Below are 20968 nucleotides of genomic sequence, written 5' to 3' on the forward strand. Positions count from 1 at the left end.
ATACATAGATGATGAAATTAAGCAGGCTGTCTGCAATGGACCTGCAATACCATTTGACAGAAGTAGAGAGCTGAGGCGGCCAAGTAATGCAGGAAATGGCGAATCCTTTCATGGGGTGGTGGTGGTGGTGGATGCAGTTGCAGGAGGAGAGTTGGAGGGGAGTCCAGGGAAAGCGGGAGGCCCTTGAGCGAAGGGAAAAGGAAACGAGGAGAAGAAGCCCGGGGGAATGGTTGAAGGGTCTGGAAGAGTTGGGTTTGTGAGTCCAGGCAGTCCAGGCAGCCCGGGGAGAGATGGCGCCTGCAAGAGACGACGAGCCAGCACTGTGTTCTTGGTGGCGCCACTGATCCCTGAAAGTGACAGTGCAGTCAAGAAAAGGAAAGCAAACAGCTTTGGGTTAGCCATGTTGAGTCTCTGATCTGCTGGTTATTAGTGTGATGGGGAAAGTTTGAAGTTACTGAGAGGTGAGTGTATGGGAATCTTGGTGATGTTTATATACAGGAAGGATCATTGGGTACTGCTGTTATGGCTAGCCTGCAGGCCCTACCGTTCTTGGTTCTTAAATGCCGCCATGGTGGTTAGATTGGCAGTTAACCAGCCACCAGGGCCATCCAACGGCAGATTATGTCAAACTCGGTACAAACTACTGCATTAAAGAAGAAGAAAAAAGGAAAAGGAAAAAGTGACTTTCAATACATTTTTTGATGTCTGTTGTCTAAGAGTAGGAGGGGCTATTGCGCGGTCTTCTTGTTAATTTTTGCTGCACAGAAATGAAAGCTTTTGGCTGGACATTTGAAGCGTTTTACGGCTGTAGTTAATGCAGAGTTCAGAAGGAGCAGCTGGTTTGGTAGATTCATTTAAATACTTTCAAGTCTTGAAGCTAAATTGCCAGCAAGATTGCAGACATTCAAACCAATTTGTGGTAAATGGACACATGCTGTTTAGCTTTTGTCCAATGAGAATCCCTTGTTGGGGATGACCGTTGCCAAAAGTCATTAAAGCAGAAGGGCAGTTCCATCTACCATTTTTAACAGTTAGGTGCAGAAACTTCTGGTTTAGGACATAGTTAGTCCTGCAATCCTAAGAGCCTTTTTGTTAGCAAAGCCACTTAATTAGGTAGATATTGGTTACTAGGTACTTGGAAGTTGAAACCCATTATTCTACAAGCCTCAGTTTCAAAAGATTGTTTTTTATTGTGTAGCTCAGGGTTTCCACCGTCGGACACAGTGACTAATCCCCTCGTTGGATTGTAGCCTCAGTTTCAAAAGATTGTGAGGTTTCATTAAATGAACTGGTTTGATTTGTTGCCAGTATCCATATGATGAAATCAAGAAAATAACTATTATGCTTTCATATGTCAAAGCCCTTGAGACATGTTTCTTGTTTACTTGAATGTTGTGTTTTCACTTATGAATGGTTGTACTAGGAATGGGAAATTATAACAATATGAAATACAAAAGCAAGATGAGTAATGAAACTGGGGATAGAAAGGATTATGGCGCACCGCAGGAATTCTGCAGAAAGTAGCTTTCAAGGGAACTAAGGGTTTCCTGGGAGTTGAGGCACTGGCTTTTGCAGAGTTGGGAACTCAGGCCTTGGTCTGAATGGCACCACTGGTTTTCGGATTGTAGGCCCTTCGGGTCTTGGGAATGCTGGCAGCTCGTGCTCCGGGACTGTTGGTAGCTGTGGCTGTTCTGGCTTTGGGAATTCAGGCACTTTAAGTTCATAGTTTGGTACTGTGGGAATTTCAGGAATTGGCAGTTCAGGCAAGGTTGTTGTCTCCAGAAAACGCCGCGCCTCTGTCGAGCTGGTTGCTGACAGAGTGACCAGGAAAACCAAGAACAGGTATGGTGGATTGAAGTGATGAGCCATTCTGGGTGCAGATTGATGTTGTCCAGGCAAACCGGTTTCTGCTTTGATCAAGTCAATATGTTCTTGGCATGTAACATGATGAGTTTATATAGGAGATGGGATGTAGTAAAAGGCAAGTATTAGAAGATTCATAGAGTTAGTTCAAGCTCTCTATACATATAAAATTTTGTCTTTGAAGCAGACTTTTCCTGGATGGAAATTTACTGGTGTCTTGCTCTTCTTTTTTACCATGACAGACAGACTGTTCTTCCAAATGGTTACCTAAACACAACCTACCATCACCATTTCAGACCAACTCTTTATTACTCACACTAACAGCACATATCTGCAAGGAAACATTATTATGGCAATTTTGAGTGACGAGGGAAACCATCAGTCATTGTCCGAGGTGTACCACAATGAGATAAACTAGCTTAGGTTGTCCATAATTAACTGGCTCAAACCAAGATGGTCAATAGGCCGCACTGACTGGAAGCCGAACTTGTAACCTTGTGGTTATCAAGCCAACAGCCTCTGCCCGAGGGTACCACAATGAGATAAACTGTCTTAGGTTGTCCATAGCTGACTGGCTCAAACCAATATGGTCAATAAGCCGCTCTGACTGAAAGTCGAACTTGGAACCTTGTGGTTATCAATCCAACAACCTGACCAACTTGGTTGGGGTTGCCCGGCAGCCTATATTTCATAAGTGCATGAGGTTAAGAGTTGAAAGAGAATGGATACTAAGACATCATTTTCCCCTTGAAGAACTAAATAGGAAAACTGCAGATTTTGCAGAAGAGTAGAAACATTTCTGAGATGGAAGGAAACAAATCATTTTCATTAGTACAGATATGGCTCACAGTTGATGCAAGTGTATTACTATATCTAAGTTGACACAAGGAGCTTTATACTAACTTGTAATCTATCTAAAAGCGAACAATGATAAATGGAGCAACTGAGAGTTAGGTCAGCTCCAAAATTCGCGGTTTTTTATACAGTATTGGTTGTGTACCATAGAGCTGCTTTTTGTATACCCGAGACTCCATTTCTCAAATGTACAATCAACAAAATCATAGTAGCCACCATGAATTAAAAGCTGACCTTCAACCACCTTGTTCTTAATCCACGGGTATGTAAGCAAGTTCAACAACGAGTGGTGGAGTGACTCCTGGAAATAGAAGAATGTGTTCTTTAGTTTTAGTTTTCTCCCCGAAAACAAAATCTTATAGCAAGTCAAATTTGCAGGTTTCTATTGTATTGATTGTTCAAACTGGAAATAGGCTCCTTTTTTCCACTAAAAATGTACCTTCTCGCAGTGCCTGCACTGCTCATCAAAGCTCAGTTTGGAGGCAATGGCCTTTGTGTTAGACCTCGCGTTCTTCCCAATAACTACCCAATTATGGAGAAAACTACTGCAGAGAAACGTAACAGATTAAACAGGTAAGTGCACTTTCCTAAATTTCGACACTCTCTTGTGTTTGTGCCTGTGCCTATGCCCAGACACGCCTGGGGGACAAAACTGAAAACTGAAAACTGAAAAGGAGCAAACCTTGAATTCGTCTCATCTTCCATACTCATCAAGGCACGAATGCCCCCGCAGCAGCTATGGCCAACAACCAGTATATTTTCCACCTGCAAAGAGTTCGTGCCAAATTTTGAAGCATCAAAATTTGACAGGCATCATTTATATATACATAAAAATGAAGCAACACTCTGAATGGTAGGTCACGTCCTCCTTCCAAAAGAAGAGAAAAATACATTTTCAAATCATCATATGTTATTGCAACAGATAGCTTCATTCAGCTGCATATTCCGTAAGAACTAAGAAGTAATAGAAGTCACAGGAACAAGTTGATCATCCGCTAGATACCCAATGAATCCTAAATTTGGAGTCATGGAGAATTTTTAAAAATAAAAATAAAAACCAGTATGTCAGTATGATGATCGGCAGAATTGACTCACACAGAGGGTGTTAACAGCAAAGTCAAGAGCAGCATTTACTTCTGAAGGGCCATTCTGCATGAACAGCAAAACTATATTCATATATATCTTGGATGCATATTACTTCACTAGAGATGTAGCAATGGATTAGAAAGTGGTGTGTGCCTAGTAATCAGCAAATAGAACAGATTAGTTACCTCATAAGAAGGCACCAGATTTGCAATGTTGCGGATTACAAATGCTTCTCCAGGTTGAAATCCCAGGACAGCTGAGGGACAAACCCGAGAGTCTGCACAAGCAATCACCATAAACTGTCCTTCAAACAGGTAAGAATTTTCATCACATGGACTGCATAATTATGCAAGTAGCATAACTTAATGATCAAACAGAAAATTCCAAAAATGAGCAAATGCAGAACATATACCTTTGGTTCTTGAGCATTTGCAAGATCCTTAAAGTGTTCTATATTGGCCCTAGTTCAAGAAAAGAAGCAACCAATCAGATTGGGGCCACCCCTAACTTCTAAACATGATGGAAAGGGTTATAAAGCATCCCATTCAGCTTACAAGTACTTATCCTTTTTGAAGCTCAAAAACCGATCCTTCATCTTAGTGAAGAGATCAGAAGCGCTTTGAGTTAAAACAGTGCTTTTCTGTTCATCACCAACAATTTCCTGAGTCAAGCCCATAGGTTCCCTCGGGGATTTCAACCTTAGAGCAAGAGTATTCCTGCATCTCATTAAAGCTAGTTTTCTCAGATCAAGTCTCGAATATGGCATGGCATATGTATATCTCCTTCCTCAAGAAGCACAAAAACTACAGTGAAGCTTTTGGTAGCATCAGAACTAACTTTAAAGCTTTATTCCTAAGGTTCCTTAACCTTATCCCTATACAATAGACAAACAATGAACTGATGTGGCAGATAGTACAGCCCAATGTTATCCACTATTCAGATGAGTTCCGTGCAAGAGAACCTAATGTTAACTGCCAAGTGCCAAGTGGTCCAATTCTATTATTGACCCCTGCTTTAAATTATAGAATTCCTTATTAATGATTAAAGGCTGACAGTTTTCCTCTTTTTTTTTCCTATTTTTTTGCAAAGCTCTAAATTAAAGAAAACCAAGAACAAAAATAGAAACTTTTTGAAGTGCGCCCCCCCCCCCCCCCCCCCCCCCAACAAAAAAAAAAAAAAAAAAAAAGGTCTCCCTCACGACTTGCTTTCTTCTTCTTGGTTGAAATTCCCCTCACGACTCTCTTTCTTTCTTCTTGGGTTTGCTGGAAGGGTTGAAAATGATGCATCAAAATGGAAATGTTTACAATTCGCATGGCCAAATCAAGTCTTACTCTAATAACAGCAGGCATTAACTTCCTATCCATAGAAAGAAACAAAGAGCAGAGGCATAGTCATAGAAAATGAGAAAGAACAAGAAATAATGAGCCCAAAATTTTCCTCACTAAATACAGGAAAACAAAAAAAAAAAAAAGATTCAAACTTTGGCTCTGTTTTGCTGACCTAGCTTAGGATTACCTGGAAGAACTCGATAATCTGATATGGGTCTGTTCAATTTCCAAGAATCTCAACTGGGCACCAAATATCTGCTCGGAAACATCGAAATAAATCCCCAATCAAGGATGAAATGAAATTCAACAGATCACATGTCAGTGAACAATATACTATACCTGTGTTGTAGCTGAAGTCGTGCGGGGAAGGTCCGGAATGGAGGAATGAAGGACTGGATTCGCCATTTGCAGAGATCGAAGCTCCATTTAAGCTCGAGAAGAAATTACAGTATTATACTGATTGTTGGAAGCGCATATGTAAGTAAGCATTTGTGAAATGAAATTGTATGTACACGTGTCGATCAATGTCGAAAGGAAATTAGTAGCATGCAAAGTGGATTTATTATGCAGAATACCGAGGCAACTGTTCCTTTCCAAGAAAGAAAGGAGAAAGCCTCTACTGGCAAACTAAGGTACAAGCTTTATAGCGAAAGGTACAACTGCTATTTTTAGTTACTATTGGTCTATTTGGTCCGTTATATTGAATCATAGTCCACACAGCTGTATAAAAATCTATGTTACAGTGGACCGTAACTTACGATCCACACAGCTGTATGGATGTTAGAATATTTTTAAGATAAGATAATGCATTTTATGAGTTAGAATAATGTACATTATGAGTAATAAAAATGTATATTACAATGAATCGCGTGAAGAGAAAAATTACACGAAACAGTATCGATTTTGAACCGTGATCCACACAGTTGTGTGTACCACGGTCCAGACAATAACCGTTGGGCCAAAGAGCAACTGGGCCCTTTAGTTTGCTGTGGCCCAACAACATCCATAATTTGCGGGTCAGATTGAAATTGATGTGAAATATATATGCTATTTAATTTTGTACATAAGCATGGTAATTGCCTATGTAGATTTTGTACATAAATATGGTAATTGACTAATTGCTAGATTGGATGGCAACATGTAAATGGAGGATAACTCTTTCTTCAAAAAAAAAAAAAAAAAAGAAAGAGAAGAAACCAGTAGTGTTACTGGTGATTGGCTGTAAACAATAAATATGGAACAGAACTTGATAAAGCAAATACACACCAGAAAGATCAAAGATTTATGAACTCAATTATCACCCACAATATTGCTGGTCCAGGCATTTAAAAAGTACAGCAGTAATAGCAGCAAATGGTGTGCACATGAAGCCATGAAGGCTTATTGGCATCTTTCATTCAATACATATCAATGATATATCATCCCAGATATAATGTGTGACCACAAAATAACCATTTAAACTGGCATGGGAAATACAAAGAGAAGGATCAAATTCCACATTTCAACCTGTGAAAAACTGTGAAGTGTGAACATGATTGCATAGGATGCAGAGCTGAGGAAGATGAAGAAAAGGAGGTATATGAAACAATTCTACACAATGTAGTAATGTAAATTTTACCAACTACAATCAGCAGCAACAAAACCATGGATCTGTTCAGCTGAGGTCAATGTCAAGGTTCTTGAATTGCTTGACATGACAACTATGAGGCTATGACCTTTTATAACAATATATATAGAGAATATCAGCTGCAAAAACCGACAATTTAAGCACTTTTTAATTTGACTGATAGGATCAACACGGTTTTTGTTGTTCTATTATATGGGTGATCAGATTCAAATCAGGAAACCTGTTTTAAAGTTTCAGATATTTCAGACATTCAGTTAAGAATATGAAGGTTCTGCTGGTTCAGACTACAAAGAAAAAGAAAGAATCAGATCCCAACTTTAGCCAGAAAATATAGATTTTACACAATAATTATGTTCACTAATATCATCAACACTGATCTTTTCAGTTAACAAAACCAGAAACAAGGAATTACAAGAAATGGAACTTAAATCAATACTTATTCAGTCAATAGTTCTAAAAGGATTCAATATAAAAAGGAGGAACCAAGATTTAATCTTCTATCTACAGAACATAGCAAAGTGTCTGACATGGAACTAGGCACACCACAGATAAATGTTCTACAATGCATGAACCCATGTCAATAGTACTTACAATGCAATAAGATAGCTATTCAAGACTCAGTTTCAGGTCACTCTGTTCCTGCAAAACAGGTATGTAGGAGGCAAGCAATATAGTTCCATTTAGTTCTAGAAACCATTTTGCAATCTAAGAAACAGGAAAAAATGAATCATGTAACAAAATAAAAACCTCAAGCAGCTAACTTTTCCTGTTTTGCAGCATGAGTAAAGGAGACAGAATTATTGAACTGATTGTTGCAACTACAAAAGACAGCATGAGGAAGAAATCACTGCCACCACATTTGCAGCAAAAAAGCTACAGGAGAAACCATAGGCAACTATCCAAGTAGCTCCACATTGTTCCTTACTACGAACATACAAAAGGCAAAAGCTAGACTAAAGCCACAGTTAGGGCATTACGGCCACTACATTTGCAGCACAAAGCTGGAGAAAACACCAAGGCCATTATCCAAGTAGCTCTATATAGTTCCTTACTACATACAAAATGCAAAAGCTAGACTAGAGCTACAATTACAACAAAGGAAATGCCTATCTTTACTTACTAGGCAGCCTTTACCTTATCATCACCAACAGCATTGAGAATAGGAAGACTGTTTAAAAATTCATCAAGACCCTCAAAAAACCCATTCCCTTCAATTCCATCATCCTCTCCTCTTCCTGTTCCATCTACTTGCCCATTCATTCCTGGTGGAGGCTCTTCAACCTCATTACTAAACTCCACATTCAAATCCAATTTTCCATAGTCTTTGGCAATCCTCCCAGATTGCCTCCTTGTGTTACTTGCCACACCTTTCTTACGCAATTCAGCTGGCAAGCGAGCACCACTCCGAACTGTAACACCATCTTGAAAATTATCTCCAGCATTATCTTTGACATTATTTCCATTATCAGCTTGCTGTTTCATAGCAGTTCTATTAGGAGTACCTGTCCCAACCCCTTTTCCCTTCAAACTCTTTGCTTTCTTTCTCTTCTTATTATAGCCATTCTTCCAATCCTCATCCGACTCCTCACTAGAGTCTGATAATTCTACATACACATCATCATCAACAATAATTTTTGGGGCTGACTTCTTTACACCACCCCCTCCAAAACCACTAACATTGCTCCCAATCCCCTGCCCTCCAACAGAATGATATACATTCCCCCCAGTGAACCCATTTTTCCCCCCAGTTTGAGGACAATTAAACATAGGAGAAAAAGGGGTCCAAGTTGTGGCCTGACCTTTATATTTCTCCCAGATTGATACAGAAAACCCCAAAGGTAGAAAGCCCCAGCAACAAAAATAAGCTTCTTTCCCATCAATAATTGGCGGGGGAGACGAAATTGCTACAGCCTGGAATGCCATTTTGCAATTTTGGCACCGCAAAGTACAGTCGACATAAGCCTCCGGGTACTGAAACATATGATAGCAATACGGGCAAGCAGTCCAGAAGCTAGGAATGTCATCCTTTGGCTCATCAGCCTCATCTTCCTTCAATTCCTCATTATTTGATTCATCTACTCTACTCTCTTTTTCTTTAGCCTTACTCAGATTATCTGTAGAACCACCTGAACGATAGTTTGTTTCGAAACCCTCATTTTGCTGCAGTGACGGCTCATTCCTTTGCTGATACACAGTAGAGCTCTCGGTGGGAGCAACAGGAGGTGGAGGTGGAGGTGGGGGTGGGGGTTGGGGTTGGGCTCGACCTGAACTTGGTGTAAAGGAAAATGGCGGTGGTTCAGTACTCGAGCCGGGCATATAAGCCACTGTCGGTAGTTGGTCTACATTTAAGGTGGGCACGGAGGTTACCGGAGGTGGTGGGTCCCGACTCAGAAATGTTACCGGTTGCGGTGGAGGTGGCGGTTGCTGATCCCTGCCCGTATTTGGCTGCTGCAAAAACGTCACCGTTTGAACCGGTTCACGGCTCAGAAACGTTAACGGTTGGCCAGTGGTAAATGGCTGCTGCTGCTCTCGACTCACGAAGAACATTTGCTGCTGGTGATCTCTACCGGAGTTCGGAACAACGGAAAAAGCACTGGGAGGTTGCTGCTGCTGCTGCACGGAGGGCACCGGGTTCGGATTAAGGTTTATGAAGAACCCTAGCTCTTTATCATACACGCTTTTCCTGAACGGATTCGAGAGCAGAGTCCACGCGTCGACGACGAGGCGGAACGCCTGGTCGGCGAACGGAAAGTTGTTCTTCTGAGGGTTTAGCAGGAGCGCGAGTCGGCGATACTGAGTCGCAATGAACTCCGAGTCATGCACCTGGTTAGGCGGAACCTGGAGGATGCCATACCAATCGAACTGATTGTTCATCAGCTTGTCCCCGGCGATTAGAGTGTCGATGACGGCGAGGATTTGCTCGCCGTGCACCATCGTCGGGTCGGACTCCTGCGCCCGGGTCGCAAACGATTTACTCCCCATCAAGTCGCGGTTCGCCAGAAGCTTCTCGGCGATTGTCAGCCACCGCAACGCCTCCGTCCGGTTAGGGTTCGTGATGAAAAACGGATGCTCCATTTCCTCTCTCTCTCTATCTCTCTCACTTTCTCTCTCAATCTGCAAAATTTTTTCTCTGCACAGAGGTTTTTGAGAGAGAAACGAAGAACATGAAGAATGAGGGGACTAGGGGAGTGATATAATATGTGAGTGGACGAAAAAGGGCACGGATTTTACTGAAAAGACAGGTTTCGCGTTGACTGGTGTGTGGGGAGTTGGGGGCAATTAAGGTAATTGGTGCAATAACCAGTGTGGATAAGTTAGGGGCTTTAATGTGATTTTGATTTTTGAGTAAGCTCAGTTGGACAGCAGCACTGTGGGAAGGGTGAGAAAAACGTTTTGTTTTATTAAGGGATATTCTAGGAATTTCACACTTGTCCTCCCCTACCCCCACCCTATCCCTCACTGGGGCGTAGACTTTAGACTTGGAGAGAGTTGCACCTGTCAATCTGTCATTCATGCATTTAAAATCTTGGGTTAAATTTTTTGTGGTGCAACAAATATTGAGAAGGTTGTTGTGAATAATAATAAGAAGAAGAAGAAGAAGCAAATTGCTATTGATGTTATATACTTATATGGAATAAATTTCACTTGGAAAAATGTTGGGTATTTATAAGGAAAATATAAGACTAACATTATTTATACAAGAAATGATTTCTAGTTAGGATTAGCTTAGCGGATTAGTCACAAGTCTATATAATTGAATTTTGAAATAGTCTTTTTTGGAACTTGAAAACCGTCTATGCAGAAGATAGAGGAGGTTTTGAATCTCATAGCTTGGAGGTTTCACATCTATTTCTTTTGCTATTTTATAACAAAGGCGAGAGAGAAAATGAAACAAAAAAAGAGAAGAAAATGGGAAATAAGGGTTGAAGGGAAAATGAGGGGAGGGAGAGATAATTTTCAAAGAAACTGTCATCTTCGAATATTATCTAATTTCTATGCGTGTGGCGTGTGGCGTGTGACGCATGTCACTTACGCGCCACAAAAGGCGCGCAGAGAATGGGGGACAGTCTGTCCTCCATCATTTGCTTTATTCGTTTTCAACGGCAAATAGCCGTTAAGGCTGAAAAAACAATTAATATACACTCAATGGTCAAAATATTTTGACCGTTAAAGATAATTTCCGGAGAAACTGTCATCTTCGAAGATTATCTAATTTCTAAGTGTGTGGCGCGTGACACGTGTCACTTACGCGCCACAAAAGGCGCGCAAAGAGAGGGGACAGTATGTCCTCCATCATTTGCTTTATTCGTTCTCAACGGCTATTTTTAGCCGTTGAAGCTGGAAAACAATTAATATGTACTCAGCGGTCAAAATATTTTGACCGTTGAGTTTTATACACGCGCGCGCACACACATATATATATCCTACAATGCTCCCTCATTTTTATTCAAAATTTTTCTACAATCAAACTCTTTCAATATATTATTTTAATTTCAATTTGCACTTCCTCTTAATCTCTCCCAACTCAAAATGTCTAGTGACCATGAACATTCTAATAATGACAATTGTGATGCTGTGAACTATTTGGTTGAACAAGCAATCCAAATGTTGAAAAAAAAGGAAAAACTCCGCATCTTCTTCACATAGTCTATTTGTTCTCAAAAGTATATATATCAACCAACACTCGGGATCGTGAGAGTGGTCATAATGTTTTAGTTTGACATTACTTTAATGATGATACCATCCTTCCGGATAATATGTTTCGTAGGCGCTTTCGAATGTGAAAATATTTGTTTTTGCATATAGTTCATGCACTATATGGTAGGTTTGAATTGTTTCAAGAATGAGTGGACGACGTTGTCGGAATAAGAAGTTTATCACCACTTCAAAAATGCAATGTTGTCATTCATCAGTTAGCATATGGGTTACTAACTAATGTAATGGATGAGTATCTATGTATGGGTGAATTGACTGTCATTTAATGTATACTAAATTTTTGGCGTGCTTTTTACAAGCAAAATTTTTAAAAGCACAATTGGCGCGCTTTGTTACAAGCAAAATTATTTATGTATACTAAAATTACACAATTATCATTTTTAATAAGTTATCAAAATGTAATTGGTTAATGTTGCTTGTATGACATCTGATGTGGCATCTCATTTAGAAGTTTAAAAAAAAAAAACTAAAAACATTAAAAAATATCGTAGGTTAATGAGAAGTCACTAGTTTCTTTGCCTAAATTGGATGAAGAAATCGACGTACGGGCTAATTCGTCTCGTCTCTATCCAATCTGACGAAGAAGTCTGCCAAGTTTCTTCTTCTATGTCGATCTATACAAAGAAGACATAATCTCTTTCAAATCAATAGGGATGTAGAAGCTATGGTATGTTGTTGTTGTTTTTTTTTTAAATATAATTATTTTGATCTATTTTAAAAATAATATATGTGACATCTTATATGTGGCAGGTTATTTAAAAGTAACATGTTTTATAGGTCAAAATAAATTAATTATACAATTTTAATAAGTTAAGGATTTAATTAATTTTTGTAGTCAAATGTTTAATTGTATTTTGATACGGAGGATATGTATATAGTTGGAGTATTTCAATCATTTTTCTAAAAAATTAAGAGAAAGACAAACAAAACTGAAAGCCCAAAAGCAATTATTGATTTGACAATAGCAAATAGAGTTGGGCAATTAAAGACAAAGGGTTAGAATAGTCATTTAACTGGGGAGAATGAGATAACTCAGGCAAGTAGAGTTGTACTTTTGGTTAATTATAATAATCAAGTTGAAAAGTCGTAAAAGTGGTGGCAGCCAACTTACAAAAATGTCCTAATTACTAGCGTCTTTTCATTCTTAAGTTTCGAGTTTTATTGGGCGCGGCGTTGTCTTTTGTACGGAAATGGAATTTCCTTTGGCCTACCCCACACTTTTAAACTTCACATCACATTATTATTTAGACCAAAATTTACACCTAATATTTAACTTTTAATGTTTTCAAAAAAAAATATTTAACTTTTAATTTACCACATTTAAGTTACACTTTTACTAATATCATTACATTTTTTTTTATAATTTTCATTCAATTAATTAATATTAACTTCTATAATAATTTGATACTTATACAATTGTATACCTTCCCCATGCTTTAACATGTTGATAAACAACATTTGAATATATGTTTTCATGAAAAAGAAAGGTGACAAATAATATTAATATGTAAGGTTTTGGTATCTATTTTATAATTTTAAAAATTTATTTTATAATTGTTATAATCAATTTCACATACATCAAGTGGGAGGGATTGAGAGAGTCGTACTTAATAAAAAATGGATGTTTAAAGAATTAATAATATGACAAAGAAAAGTAACATATAAACATCAATAATTGGACCCCACTTGCATAGTCACATATGTATTGGTTTTGAGTCTCATTGATTTAGATACTCTTTGGAACATGACTATACACCCACATAATAATTAAAGTAGTTGAAATATTTATGCCAAACATGAAAATGTCCAAAAACATTTTGACACAATTTTGAAGTTGTATTGAAATGTTCTTTAATTGAGGGAAGACATATGATTGTATTTCGAGGGACGATTTTGCGCCCCTAGTCACAATTTGAAATTTTATTTATCTTATTTGCTTCATATGTCTCGGTTGGGTGTACACCAACCGTAAAAAGTCATATAATCTATGAGTCACTACTGCAAAAAAAAAAAAAAAAAAAAAAAAAAAAACTAAAGAACAAAAAAAAAAAAAACTAAATATGCAATAATTTTGGCAAAGAGAGTCATTATCCAATTCCAAATCAGTTCTTATATCGTGGACCGCGGTCCACAATGCATTGTGGACCGCGGTCCCCAAACGACGTCGTTTTAGTAAGTGGGAAATGGAGCCCCGTAATTGACACTACAGTTCATTCCAAAAGATACTGCCTTACATTTGTTTTGATATTATCGAATGAAACTGTAGTTATATCAAAAAGTAACTGTAGTTGTGTTGAAAAGAAAGTGCAGTGTATATGAAAAGATACTGAATAACAGTTTCACATTTGTGTTTGATATTATCGAATGAAACTGTAGTTATATCAAAATGTAACTGTAGTTGTGTTGAAATGTAACTGCAGTAGTGTATATGAACAGATACTGAATAACAGTTTCACTTTTGTGTTTTTATATTATCGAATGAAACTGTAGTTATATCAAAAAGTAACTGCAGTTGTGTTGAAAGGTAACTGCAGTTGTGTTGAAATGTAACTGCAGTATATATGAAAAGAAAGTGCAGTATATATGAAAAGAAAGTGAGTGGCGCGAATTCATTCATCTGTTTTCATTAATCAAAACGACGTCGTTTTGGGACCGCGGTCCACAATGCATTGTGGACCACGGTCCACGATATAATTTGCGATTCCAAATATAAAGCGACAGAAACTAAAATTACAGGCACTCTGTTTGGCCATGAACGTACGGAATCTCTAAAAATTGCAAAAGATCCCCACCCAAACTTGAACCCTGAAAAAGTAAGCTAAAAAGGAAAGGAAGAAAGAAAAAGGCCAAAAAAGGAGAGATGAGGTTTTCTTGTCCTCCATTTTCTGCAGTTTCTTCTGCATAGCTACCCCCCTCTCTCTCTCTATCTCTCTCTTATAGTCTCTACATGATTGCTTGCAAAGCGTTTGTGGAAATGCAGATCTTCTCAGCTCACCAAGAAGCATCATTCTAGCCCTTTTCTGCAAATTTTTCTCACACAATTAAGCTACCATCTTCTTCATCTGTCTGGTATGTCTGCTTCTTCTCTCTCTCTCTCTATGTAGGAATCTAGGGTTCTGTTGACTTTTACCTGCTTTTGGGTTTTGCTGTGTGTGAGTGTGTGTTGTGTTGTTGATGTCTGCAATTCAAAACCAATCTGATAATCCTCAAGAAAGGGAGAAAACTAGAAGAAATTTATAGATATTCTTCTTGCAAGTTGCAGACTTGCAACTCTCTCTAGCTAGCTTCATATTTGATAAAGATCCTGTTTTAATTTGCAGTACTTGAGAGGCGCTGTACGTACTAGGTAGCTTAGCTTAACAACAAACAACAATGGTGAGACAAAAAATCGAGATCAAGAAGATCGACAGCTTATCGGCGAGGCAAGTGACCTTTGCCAAGAGAAGAAGAGGGCTTTTCAAGAAAGCCCATGAGCTTTCCACGCTCTGCGATGTCGAACTCGGCCTCATCGTCTTCTCCGCCACGGGAAAACTCTCCGACTATTCCAGCTCCAGGTAAGCTCTCCCACTTTCCGGCTACCCTTTTAGTAAAAGTCAACATCTTTCAGAGTTTCAGCTCCATTATTTCTGCAATACATACAGTAATATGAACTTCAAATGCGCCTGCAGTCTGCAGATACACCAAATCTTCATTAATATATTGAAGAAATTGCAGAACTCCAAGATCAAACATAAAATGAATATAAATATTTCTGGGCACAGGTTGTTCACTCTAATAGAGATAGTACGTGTTGATAGGAAAAAGTCATATAAAATATATGAAAAGTCCCATACAATAAATATATATATATATACACACACACACATCATATATACATGCAAGTGCCTTGTATTCAGTTGGCACTTCTAGCTCTCCTTGAGAGAAGGTCACAATATCGGATCTCAATGGTGATGTTGACTCTTTGGACTACAACATAGGTAGAAAGTATATTAAACAATACTACCTTGTAATAGAATTTATAATATTTAAATAATATATATATATATATATATATATATATATATATATATATATATATAATATACATGGTTTTTTTTTTTTGAAAACATAATATACATGGTTATATATATACACTATTGTAGATATTTACAAATAAGCTGCAAATTTATTTGGTTGCCACGTGTCTGAGTGAGAATAGTGCCTTGATGGTTTTGGAGAGGATCATGTCTCTAATTAGTCTACTTCTATTTATGGTAAAATCTTAATGTGATCAAACTTTCCAGTTGGGGCAGTTCTTTCCTTAATTTACTAATTGATCGGCATTTGTCTGGTCTTTGTTGTGTAGTTTGCGGTTTGCGGCATTTGTCTGGTCTTTGTTGTGTAGTTTGCGGTTTGCCCCTTTACGAATTATTGCACAAGGGTAAAGTTTACTTCGTGAACATTCTTAAGTAATAGATGCATGTTTTTTTAGTCACAAAAAAAATGTTATATAAATTTAAAAAATTTATAACAAAACTTTATAAAATGATGGGGGAGTTATTAATTTAATGAAATTAAGTTTATCGGTACAAGTTTTTGTCAAAAGTTTTGGTACTAATATACTATGGATTGATATTAGTTTTTTGACAATTTTTAATATCGGACATGTATTTTCACACATTGTGTGTATAAAAATGCTAGTGTGTGTGTATATATATTATTGGATATAAAATGATTATACATAGGATTTAGACACATATAAACAGGCCATATATAGTTCCCAACAAAATCATTTACTTTGTTGAATGCTGAATGTTGAATGTGTGCAATGAACAATGTAACCAATTATTGTTCATGAGAATATATATATATATATATGTGTGTGTATATATATATATACTGCTCGTGAATTTCAATAGTCTTATTATATATATTTGGATAATTGTCAATTGCATATATAACTAAAAATGCATGATGCGAATGAAATATTTCGTATGCTTTATATATGTACTAATAATGTATTTTGTTTTAACTAAAAGCAGTCTAAATTAATTGTAAAACTGTTCTGAACACTGATCAATGATCATGATAGAATATGATAGCTTTTCATATACCTTGTATGTTGTGTTAAGGGTGATGACAAAAATTTTGGAGTTAGATAAATTAACAGTTTACTTTTGGCAAAATGCAAATTAAAGTATGGTGCAAGTACTTGCAAGGCACAATATGCATTCAGAGAAAAATGAGAATGATCTTGAGCATCATCATCATCATCCTCAGCCACCTCTCCAGCTTCAGGTGAATATAATACTGAATATATGTGTCTTGTTTTACACTTTCTGAAAGTAATTAAGAACATTTCTGTTACAATTATATATGGTTGCGAATTATTTCCTAAAAGGATCTTGTATGTTTTGCATCTTAAGCAAGATAATAGATGTACCCATGCCATGCTTCTGAAGGAGTACAAGGATAAGGACCGCCATTTAAGGTATATATGTTTAAGATTTTGGTCTTGTCCATCAACATTCTGTGTAATTTTCTGTGCATTTTTAAGATCGTGGTTACGGTTTCTTTAAAAAATCATACTGCAGGCAACTCAAAGGAGAAGATCTGCAAGAGCTTGGCATGGAGGATCTGATCAGACTGGAGAAACAGATGGAGAGAGGGCTGAGCCGTGTCCAGAAATCGAAGGCTGGTTTCTGTTACTTCTCATTAATTATATTATTGTGTGTTTTTCTGGTGAGATTTTCCGTGACTAATTTATACAGATTTGATATATTGTTGTAGCATGTTGTGCATCTTTCAGGATGATATACGTTTGAAAGAGATGAGTGCTCTCAAGAAAAAGGCCAGTCTCATGCATACACTTTCTTCCTTCATTTCTGTATTGAATGTCATGTCTTGCTGCTGCACTCCATTAATAGCAGAAATGTGTGATGAGTTTGGCACATTAAAGTTTAGATAATGTAGTGAAACAAATTCCTCAGACATTATATTATTTAATTGGGAAAATGGTCAAATACATCCCGAACTTTACATGAGAAGTCAATTAGACCACCGAATTTTTGAAAATTATAATTAGGTACATAAACATGTCAATTTAGTGCATAAAACCCAAATACTTGTTAGTGACCTGTAATAATAGGTCACTAGGTTGTTCGGCCATGTTTCAGTGACGAAAACCGACGACGGCGACCAGCATTTCACCAGAGAAGGGTTGGTTGCCTTCTCCGACGACTGGAGATGGCGACCAAACTGGTCGCCATCTCTAAGGGAAAGAGAAGACGACCAATCTCCAATCACCGGAGAAGGCGACCAACCCTTCTCTGGCGACGTGATGGTCGCTATCTTTGGTTTTCGCCACCGGAACACCGCCATAACAGGTCACTAACAGGTATTTGGGCATTGATGCACTAAATTAACATGTTTATATATGTACCTCATTGCAACTTTTAAAAGTTCGAGGGTCGAATTGACTACTTAGGTAATGTTTAAGGGTAGATTTGACCATTTTCCCTATTTAATTTACTGCATAATCAGCTAGGATGGCGTGAATGGCCGTGCACTCTCATCTTTTAAGAGAGGTCGGCCAAGTGCTAACAGAAATTAGTCCGAGCATGGTACGAAACTACGAACTTAAATGTGTTTAGAGTCTACTCAGTACATATCGTGGTCTAACAAAAAAATATTATTTGCTCCATGCATGTCTGACTGCGTTTAATTAGCTCGTGAACCATGCAGGAAGCTACATTGAAGGATGAGAATGCGCAAATGAAGCAGTTTTTCGATCAGGTTATAACAATAATCTTTAATCTTCCCATATATTTGGTAGTGTATTCATTTCCTTGACATTTGCTCCTTGGAAAGTCATGAAGAAATGGAAAAATTCATTCAATTCCTTTTAATGAAATTTTACTTGTGTTTCTTGGAATTAAAAATAAAGAAGGATTTAAAGAAGCTCTCATTTTTTAAGTCTCCATCACACATACATATATTCTGATTCTGATTCTTGTCCATACCAAATAAAGAGTCTACTTTTGCTAAAAATCCGTTCTAAATATTTGATTCTGATTTTTGTACTCTAACTAAACGCTCCCTAGGGTTTCCAATTCAGTTTGGAACGGAAAATCCTTGGCCGCTATTACCAAACACGTCTCAAGAGTGGTTGGTAACACTGGTCACTGACAAAGGCCATAGAAAATTTGGTATTGGCCATGTTTATATAATTTATGATCAGTAATGACAAAAAAAAATTCACTAATTTGTGTGCATTTTTTGATTAGTAATTGATAATAGCAAGTTTTTTAACTTTAAGACTTTAAGTTATAACTTAGATAATAGCATGCAATTTCTCAACCATCATTGTATTGCATAGATGGGATCTTCCATGGCGACCCAAGGGGACAAACCATCACCAGATCAAGAAGGGCAATATGATGATTCAGTCACAAAAACTTGCAACTTAGCTCACAATCACCTTCCTAATTGCAACTCCGATACATTCCTCACATTGGGGTAAGTATCTTGAACGCCAACCACAACACTTTCTAATTTTTTTTTTTTTTTGGGTAATTGGTGTTACTAATTACTTTCAATAGATGATCGAAAATAAGAACAAACAATATACACTTTTTTTTCTTATTTTTCACATATATTATTTGAATTGCCAACTATGTATGTTCAGCTTGCCTTTTCCTGATTGAGCTATGAAGGAAAGCATGCATGCACGCGGCGATATATATCAACGTCCACGGCAATAAGTAGTTTGACAATTTATGAGGTATTGGTCATAGTGTACAAATTTAGTCGTCGATTAGATGTCGGTGTAGTTTCAGTTCTATTCTCCGAAGATTATATGGTGGTTTTGAGTTCTTACAGTGTATGATATCAAAATTTCTAATTGGAGTGACAAACCTTCATTGCATTATTATTTATTAGCAATAGATAGCATCTTTGCAGGCACCATGCATATATGATCGAGAAGTTATCATCTTCACACACAATCAAAATCCTTAAATATCACTCTCAAACCTATACCCAAATTGGTTTGTTGGGGTTCTTTGATGTTGATGGAAACATTGATATCACTTTTAAATAACGAAAAAGTAACGAATAAATTAAATTTCGATCTACACAAGATGTGAAGCCTTATAAACTAGTGTTTAATTTGGAGGAAATATAAAATGGGCATAAAAATGGTTACTAAAGGTGGGTTGTGATTTTTGAGTACTACTGACTCCATTACAATGTAGTATTTGTTCATAGCTACGGTTAAGTACTGAAAAGCTCAAACTCACTCCCATCATCCATGTGAGAGTGTTAATCGGGACACCGGGTGCCACTAGACCACAAGGTCTTTGGTAAAGGTGGGTACAAAGTTGAAAAGATGCTATATATCCTGATGCTTTCTAATTAACTGTGAATCTTTTGATATCTATAGCTTTTATTATAAGAGATTCAACCTAATATAAAAGTATAAGTTAATAGTTGTATTGTATATTTATGTTATATATATAAAGTATGGTTCACGTGCAAAAGAACTCCCAGGTGAAAATTGGGATGAGATCTTAGCCGTTGATCTAACCTAGATCAACTGTCCAGAATGAAAGGATTTTTTTTAAACGCACTTCCTTGTTAGGAGTCTTACATAGTTGTAGTTCATTAGGACTCTATTGTTTACTTTGATATATTGTACGTACACTTGGTTTACTGATGAATGACAGATAACCTATTCTCATCTAGTATCAGTAGTCTAAGGTGAGTTTTCATGGCCGCTAGTAATCCTCGTGATGGCTCTGTCGAGGCTTCCTCGGAACGGACTGTCTCTGATGCGACCATTCCCCCATTACCGGCTCCTGCGTCCTTGTCATCNAACGCCCGAGCCCTCGTCGCCGCACCCATGGAGTATTCAATCGCTTCCCAAAGCTGGCGGGAAGTCGCTTTGCCGAGAGCGTGGTGGAGTACATCATCCGACAAAGAAGAAATCAACAACGACAGCACANATCCGTCAACAAATCCCAACAGACCCTGACCGCGGAGAAAAGGCACCATTTGAGCCCTCCAGAACAAATAATTACGTGAGGAGAGCTTCAGTGATACGTAATGGTGCGCAGATGATGACAAGGACGCAGGAGCCGGTAATGGGGGAATGGTCGCATCAGAGACAGTCCGTTCCGAGGAAGCCTCGACAGAGCCATCACGAGGATTACTAGCGGCCATGAAAACTCACCTTAGACTACTGATACTAGATGAGAATAGGTTATCTGTCATTCATCAGTAAACCAAGTGTACGTACAATATATCAAAGTAAACAATAGAGTTATCCATATTAAATTTGATGTTATGGACTTAAAGGTTGAAAATGATGCACATTACAGTGCAAACTTATGCACCTTATCGTGAGAAGTTGTATGTGTACCTTAAGCTGAAACTATGATCTGTATGTGTGTGTATATATATATATATATATATTAATTTTGAAAATTAAAGCTTCTCTTATATTATTCGACAC

At 37.7% G+C, this 20968-nt stretch overlaps 3 protein-coding genes across 5 annotated transcripts; 1 reads left to right on the plus strand and 2 right to left on the minus strand.

Annotated features, from left to right (window-relative positions):
* Window positions 1-1380: 1380 nt before the first annotated feature.
* LOC116032213 (beta carbonic anhydrase 5, chloroplastic) lies at window positions 1381-5734 on the minus strand. Of its 2 annotated transcripts, none has more exons than XM_031274680.1 (9): window positions 5472-5734; window positions 5320-5387; window positions 4359-4520; window positions 4217-4265; window positions 3990-4103; window positions 3814-3867; window positions 3401-3483; window positions 3158-3260; window positions 1381-3019 (listed from the first exon to the last, which is right to left on the minus strand). In XM_031274680.1, the coding sequence occupies exons 1-9, from the start codon at window positions 5556-5558 to the stop codon at window positions 2819-2821; spliced, it is 921 nt and encodes a 306-aa protein (XP_031130540.1). In that variant the 5' UTR covers window positions 5559-5734; the 3' UTR covers window positions 1381-2818. The 2 variants fall into 2 exon arrangements, with proteins under 2 accessions (XP_031130540.1, XP_031130539.1); XM_031274679.1 differs by having other exon boundaries at window positions 3158-3263; window positions 5472-5724.
* Window positions 5735-7491: 1757 nt separating this feature from the next.
* Window positions 7492-9923, minus strand: LOC116032212. Its single transcript, XM_031274677.1, has one exon. It carries the CDS (start codon window positions 9832-9834, stop codon window positions 7879-7881), a length of 1956 nt encoding a protein of 651 aa, XP_031130537.1. The 5' UTR covers window positions 9835-9923; the 3' UTR covers window positions 7492-7878.
* Window positions 9924-14235: 4312 nt separating this feature from the next.
* Window positions 14236-19419, plus strand: LOC116032146 (MADS-box protein SVP-like). Of its 2 annotated transcripts, XM_031274570.1 has the most exons (10): window positions 14236-14544; window positions 14796-15029; window positions 15821-15895; window positions 16653-16752; window positions 16881-16945; window positions 17049-17148; window positions 17264-17305; window positions 18199-18249; window positions 18833-18972; window positions 19142-19419. In XM_031274570.1, the coding sequence occupies exons 2-10, from the start codon at window positions 14848-14850 to the stop codon at window positions 19158-19160; spliced, it is 774 nt and encodes a 257-aa protein (XP_031130430.1). In that variant the 5' UTR covers window positions 14236-14544; window positions 14796-14847; the 3' UTR covers window positions 19161-19419. The 2 variants fall into 2 exon arrangements, with proteins under 2 accessions (XP_031130430.1, XP_031130431.1); XM_031274571.1 differs by lacking the exon at window positions 15821-15895 and having other exon boundaries at window positions 14238-14544.
* The last annotated feature ends 1549 nt before the right edge of the window (window positions 19420-20968 follow it).

The sequence above is a fragment of the Ipomoea triloba genome, chromosome 10 (assembly GCF_003576645.1).
Source record: "Ipomoea triloba cultivar NCNSP0323 chromosome 10, ASM357664v1".
Classification (NCBI taxonomy): Eukaryota; Viridiplantae; Streptophyta; class Magnoliopsida; order Solanales; family Convolvulaceae; genus Ipomoea; species Ipomoea triloba.

Bases quoted from the DNA above. Each gene is read 5' to 3' on its own strand.
- LOC116032213 (XM_031274679.1), bottom strand. From the start codon at position 5,558: ATGGAGCTTCGATCTCTGCAAATGGCGAATCCAGTCCTTCATTCCTCC. The intron at 3,868-3,989 runs GTAACTAATCTG...CTGTTCATGCAG, and splicing joins ATCTGGTGCCTTCTTATGAG to AATGGCCCTTCAGAAGTAAA. The intron at 3,264-3,400 runs GTTTGCTCCTTT...GTTTCTCTGCAG, and splicing joins GAAGATGAGACGAATTCAAG to TAGTTTTCTCCATAATTGGG.
- LOC116032212 (XM_031274677.1), bottom strand. From the start codon at position 9,834: ATGGAGCATCCGTTTTTCATCACGAACCCTAACCGGACGGAGGCGTTG.
- LOC116032146 (XM_031274570.1), top strand. From the start codon at position 14,848: ATGGTGAGACAAAAAATCGAGATCAAGAAGATCGACAGCTTATCGGCG. The intron at 16,753-16,880 runs GTGAATATAATA...TTGCATCTTAAG, and splicing joins AGCCACCTCTCCAGCTTCAG to CAAGATAATAGATGTACCCA. The intron at 18,250-18,832 runs GTTATAACAATA...TGTATTGCATAG, and splicing joins TGAAGCAGTTTTTCGATCAG to ATGGGATCTTCCATGGCGAC.